The 6374-nt window shown below is 48.9% G+C and overlaps 1 protein-coding gene across 1 annotated transcript in view; it reads left to right on the forward strand.

Moving 5' to 3' along the window:
* Positions 1–238: 238 nt before the first annotated feature.
* LOC111146187 (hemicentin 2) overlaps positions 239–6374 on the forward strand; it is a 145678-nt gene continuing 139542 nt past the window's right edge. Inside the window, exon 1 of the mRNA XM_022501624.1 lies at positions 239–491. Within this exon, the coding sequence (XP_022357332.1) occupies positions 239–491 (253 nt within the window). The remainder of the gene's footprint in view (positions 492–6374) is intronic.

Genomic DNA, 6374 nt, shown 5'->3' on the forward strand with positions numbered 1-6374 from the left:
GAGTCACGGTGGGGGGAGCGGAGGAGGCGGGCCGTGACCCTGAACGGGGTGGGCTCTAGGACCCGCCCCGGGCTCCCAGCAGGGGGACCCGCCGCGAGCCCGCGTCCCGCACGAGCGAGCGAGACGCCGCGCTGCCGCTGCGCGCTGGGCGGCCGCTGGGAGTCCGGGACCGTCGCGCTCGCTGCGACCCGCGCGCCTCCACCGCTGCGGCAGCCGCCGGTCGCCCCAGCTCAGCACGATGCCCCGGGCGCCGCTCCTGCCGGTGCTGATGGCGGTCTCCGCGGCGGCGGCGGCGGTGGTCCGCGAGCCCAGGCCGGCGCTGCCCCTTCCCACGGGGGACGCCACCCTGGCCATCGTCTTCGATGTCACCGGCTCCATGTGGGACGACCTGATGCAGGTGCTCGACGGCGCCTCGCGCATCCTGGAGAGCAGCCTGAGCCGCCGCAGCCAGGCCATCGCCAACTACGCGCTGGTGCCCTTCCACGACCCAGGTAGCGTCCCCGCGTCCCCCCTCACCCCGCCACCCGGGCGCCCTGGCCTGGGGCGCTCACCTGCACCCCGCCGGCGATCGCGTCCGGGGCGCACCTGGACGTCGGTACACTGTTCCGCCGGGCGGGGGCGCCTTCTGGACACGTTCGAGCCCGCGGACCCCGCACCTGGGGCAGCTGCCCCTTGCTGGCCCCGGGGACCTTGCTGTCTCTCCCTCTCCCGCGCCTCCGGGGGTAGCGGGACGCGCAGTCAGGCTAGCGACCGAGAGCGGCGGCACCGCGTTCGGATGCTGGGCCGCCACACCTGTGTGACTTAGGCAGGTGACATCACCTTCCCGAGCCTCGCCTTCCTCATTAACGAAACCGGGGGAGAAACTGTCCCCCACACTCGCTGAGACACGTTCGTGCGCAGGGCTTGGCAGTGATCGGGCCGTGCAGCGTTTGCGTTTTTACTTCGTGTTGTTAGAATTTGCTCCCAGCACGGGCTTCAGAGGCCAAAAGAGCCCCCAGAGGCAGGCAGAGACCCTCCCCTGCCTCGATTTACCCCTGACCTGTTTTCCCTGGGAAAACCGCAGCTCGTCCAGGTGGCCTCCACCTCCCTGATTCTCACAGCCTGGTCCCCTCGCAGCTGCTTGAGTTTCGTAACTCAACCCTCAGTGTTAGCAGCAGGGCCCTGAAAGGGTCCCTGGGAGCCCCCGCTGTGCGGAGGGAGCGTCAGGGAAACAGCTGCTGAGTCCTGCCGCAGACCTCCGACCTTCTGAGGAGCAGGGCGGCTTTTTCGCCAGCAGTTTTTGATGAAAGATTTCAGGTTTCCAGCAAAATGGGGGAAGGGAGGGAAGTACATTGAACACCTGTCCGCCCGCCACCCAGATCCTGGGATGAATATTTTACTGTCTGCTTTATCGAACGTCTCTCCATCCAGCGGCCTCTCTATCAAGAACAATAGCGTTACTCTTTACAAAAAGTAAAAAATGTAAAAAGTAAAGCCAAAACATGAAATAAAAACGACAGATTCCTTGCTAAATGGTACTACAGAGCGCCTCAGGCTGAGAAAACACACCTTGAACCAAGGCTATGTGAGATAGTAAGCCTTTTTAGAAGAAGTGCCTTTATTAATCACAGCAGCATTACAGAGTTTTGCAAAATGGGCAATGTGGGTGTGATTTAATCTGGTGCGGTCCTCAGGCTGGGTTCGGAGGCCCTTCTGCTTCCAGGAGTTCTGGGTTCTGTAGGGCTCTGTGGCTCAAAGCCCAGAGCCTGGGGGGGGCAGGTCTAGAAAAATATTTTTGGGAACGAAAGGATAGCTTCTACCTCCTGGTTGGGGCAACAAAGCTGGGGCGGGGGGTTGTGGGGCTTCAGCTCAGACACAGGTCACCCTCCATCCCCCCAGTCCTTTCTGGATCATTCTTGGGCTTCCAAAGACACCACACTGAAAGAGCTGAGAGATCAGTCCACCCCCTTTGTCAGATGGAGAAACTGAGGCTCAGGACTCAGATGGGGCTTACCCAAAGCCACCTGCCAGGGTGATGTCATTTCTGATCTATAACCCACACTTGTCTCCAAAATGCTTGGCTACAGTGGCAGGGCAGGAGAGCAGCCTGCTGGAGCCAGATTTACTGTCCCAGGGCCCAGGCTGGAGCTCCTGAGGGATGTGTCCCCCCACCCCCACCCCCACGCGCCCTCTAACTGTCCGCTTCCTTGAAGCCAGCCTCCCATCCCCCAGCGTTTCCTTCTCTGGATGCCTAGCTGGTATGCAACCGACCCTCTGACCTTCACTGCATCCTCTATGAGTCAAAATCGCCAGTCCTCCTGCCCTGTTCCCCAAACCATCCAGGTCCAAGTGCAGAGGGGCACCTCCGTGTTTAGTGAATGGGTTCTGCGTGCACAGACTTTGTGAGGCCCCCAGTGTGAAGGGGGGCAGGTTTCCCTGTAAGAGGCAGGCATCCCGCTGGGGACAGGCCAGGTGGTGAGTAGAATGTGTCACATCCTGGCTCCAGTACCAGCTCCTGACGACGGGTCAGCAAGGGAGGGCGCTGACCAAAGTTTCTCTGAGGACGAAGCAGTGTTGGGGCAGGGTTCGAACACAGCTTTTGAGTATCTGCCTGGCTGATGCTCGGTGCTGGCAAGGCAGCGGGGTGGTGGGCTCCCTGAGCACATGGTGCTTGCTGGGGAATGGCCGACACGTGTGGACAGGTGCTGGGGGAAGCGTAGGAGGAGAGAAATGGGGAGGTGGGAAAGGCAAGACTGGTCCAGGCTCTGACGTCAGGCCTGGGGGTTTGGAGCACTTAGATTTCCTTCTATGGGCTGTGAGCCGCCACTGAGGGGTTCCGAGCAGGGATTGGACTGTGGTTTAGGTTTGAATCAGCCAGTGGAATTCCCTTTCATGGAAGAGGAACTTCAGAAACGGGGGTTTCAGCTGACTGTCAAGGCCCCCAAGGCTGTAGGCAAAGAGGATTTTCTTAAAGGAAAACTCCATCCTAAACCCCAAGGACCAGTCTTTGTGGGACACTGTCAGTGGCTCTGGACTGCAAGTGTTTGGAGAGAAACCAGGACCTGTGCTTTGGAAATATCCCTAAAGTTTTTAAATGAAAAAAAGTGGTATGTTTCCAAACCAGAAAGTGAACATTTTGTCAATGGTTTCATTCTGGCTGAAAACAGCCCATTTTCAGGTTTTCATTGTTAAGATGTTGCAAAAATCACCCTCATGTGCAAATCTTTCTCTCTCTGATTGGTTTTTCTTCAGGGTTAAGCTTCTCAAAGCTTCCTAGGCCATTTTTAACACACTGGGCAACTCTTCAATTTGTTTTCCAAAATGTTTGAGGAGTTTCAACTTCTACCAGAAACTTCTGAGGGACAGCTTCAGAGCAGCCATCCCCAACACCGGAAATTTAAGATAAAAACCATTTTTTCCCTCCTAATTCAAAAGATGGAAAACATTTAAATTTTTAGGGAGGTTCAGTGCATTTTCTTTCTTCATTTAAAAAAAAAAAGATTATTTATTTATTTGACAGAGAGAGATACAGTGAGAGAGGGAACACAACCGGGGGAGAGGGAGAAGTAGGCATCCCGCAGAGCGGACGTGGGGCTCGAGGTGGGGCTCGATACCAGGACCCTGGGATCATGACCTGAGCCAAAGGCAGACGCCCAACTACTGAGCCACCACCCAGGCACCCTGGTTCAGTGCATTTTCAAATGTTTACTAAATTTTTATTTTTGGTGTGAATTTCTTCTTTGGCAAATTGTCAGTGACTTTACTTGTTTTCCCGTTAGGGTTTTAGTAATTTTCTTATCAGTCAGTATGAGGACTTTCATACTGATGCTATTAACTGTTTTTTGTTACGTGGTTAGTGTTTTTCTTGATTGTTGCCTTTTAGTATTGTTTGTAATTCCCAGCGGTCTGAAATTTATTTATTTATTTATTTTTTCCTGGTGGTCTGAAATTTTAAATGTTTATGTAGCAAAATCTATTGACTTTTTTTCCCTTTGTAATTTCCTCACCTACACGCTTAGAAGGACATTTTTCCCCCCATCCCAAAAATCAGTTAGGTACATGTTTTAGTTTTTTCTACTAGTTTTCTCCTTATATTTAAATATTTAACCTGAAAATTTTTTTAAAATTTGGTGTAAAAAATAATCTAATATAATTCTTCCAGGATGGGATCATTGTTCAGATACATTTTATCAAACAGTCCTCTTTTTTGTTGTTGTTGTTTTTTTCCTTTTATTTGGATCCTGCCTTTATCTCAAATTACTTTATCTATTAAGAATTTATCTGGGCTTCCCATTCTGTTTTGTTATATGGCAACTCTGTGCCAAGAACATATTATATTCATTATTTGGTTTTATAATATGTATTAATAAGGCAATCTCTTCCTCATATTCTTTTTTCTTTAAAAAATTGTTTTCTTTTTCTTTAAAAGATTGTTTCTGTTGACTTAGTCCGTTAAACATCTGACTCTTGATCTCAGCTCAGGTCTCGATCTCAGGGTTGTGAGTTCAAGCCCCATGCTGGTCTCCATGAGCTTCCTTTAAATCAATCAATCAACCAATCAATGCGTCTACCTTTTTTTTTTTTCTTTTTTTTAGTTTTCTCCCAGCTTTCCTGAGATGTAATTGACCCAGAATATTGGGTTAGTTTAAGGTGTGGCACAAGTTGCCTTGATACATTTATATATTGCAAGATGATTAGCTAACACCTCTTTGTTACTTAATTACCATTTATTTTTTGGGGTGAGAACATTTAATACCTGCTCTTTGACTCCGTTCAAGTATATGACACAGTATTAGCTGTAATCACCACACGGTACATTGGATCTCCAGAATGCATTTACTTTCCAACTAGGAGTTTCTATCCCACGTCTCCTGTCCCCCAGTCCCTGGTGACCACCACTCTACTCTCTGTATCTGAGCTTGGCTTTTTTAGATCCCAGATGTGAGATCACACAGTATTTGTCTTTCTCTGTATGGCTCATTTCACTTAGCGCAACGCCCTCATGGTCCGTCCGTGCTATTGCAAATGGCAGGATTTCCTTTCTATGGCTGGATAATATTCCAGTATTCCATAATATTCCATCCCATATATACATGTACCACATATTTATACATTCATTAGTTCATGGTCAAAAAAATTTTTAGGGCCGTCTGTCTGGCCCCAGTTGGTGGGGTATGTGACTCTTGATCTCAGGGTTGGGAGTTCAAGCCCCACGATGGGTATAGAGATGACTTAAAAAAATTTTTAAAAATCTTAAAAAATTATTTAAATGAACTTTTAATTTTAGCACAGTTCTATTTTAGATTTACAGATTTATTGCAAAGATTGTACAGAAGTTCCCATATACCCAACACCTAGTTTTCCTTTACTAACGTCTTAAATTACCATAGTACATTTACCACAATTAACCAACCAATATTGATGTGTTATTATTAGCTAATGTTCATTCTTTATTCAGATTTCCTCAGTTTTCCTTTAATGTCCATTCCTGAGCCCATCCAGGATCCTACGTTACATTTAGTTGCCATGTCCCCTTAGGCTCCTTTGGTTGTGACCATTTCTCAGACTTTGCTTTTGATGACATGGACAGTTTTGATGAGAATCGCTCAGATGTTTTTGTCCCTCTGTCATGTCCAGTGTTTTTCTCCAGTTAGACTGGGTGACGGGAGAGGAAGGCTACAGAGGAGCAATGTCATTCTCATTATGTTCTGTCAAGGGTATGTACTGTCAGTATGACCGTCACGGTTGATGTTGACCTTGAGCCCATGGCTGAGGTTGTCAGTTGTCTCCACTCTGAAGTTCCTCTTCTCTTTCTCCATTTCTAAACTGTCCTCTTTGTGGTTTTTTTTTTTTAAGATTTTATTTATTTATTTGGGAGAGATAGAGAGAGGATGAGCAGGGTGAAGGGCAGAGAGGGAGGGAGAGGAGCAGATTCCCCGCTGATTAGGGAACGAGATGTGATTCCAGGCTCGATCCCAGGAGCTGGAGATCATGACCTGAGCCGAAGGCAGATGTTTAACCAACTGAGCCACCCAGGTGCCCCTATACCGTCCTCTTTGGAAGAGTCACTATGTATGGCCCACATTTAAGAAGTGGACATTGTGCTCCACCTTGTTGAGGGTAGAGAATTGGTGTAAATCGTTAGGAATTTTTCAACAGAGAGTTTTCTCTTCCTCCCCATCTATTCTGTTATTTCTGTGTCTCAGTATAGACTCATGGATAGTTATTTTGTTCTCTGGGTTATGACCCAATTCTACTGACCAATCCTACTTTATTTTGTTCCTCAGTTTTTTGGTCATTGGTAGCTCTTTCTGCTGGCTTCTGCAAGCCTTTGATGTGCTCCCACTGTGTGTGTGTGTGTGTGTGTGTGTGTGTGTGTGTGTGTGTGTGTGTGT

Source organism: Enhydra lutris, unplaced genomic scaffold (assembly GCF_002288905.1).
Source record: "Enhydra lutris kenyoni isolate GAN:26980312 unplaced genomic scaffold, ASM228890v2 scaffoldscaffold13, whole genome shotgun sequence".
Taxonomy (NCBI): domain Eukaryota; kingdom Metazoa; phylum Chordata; class Mammalia; order Carnivora; family Mustelidae; genus Enhydra; species Enhydra lutris.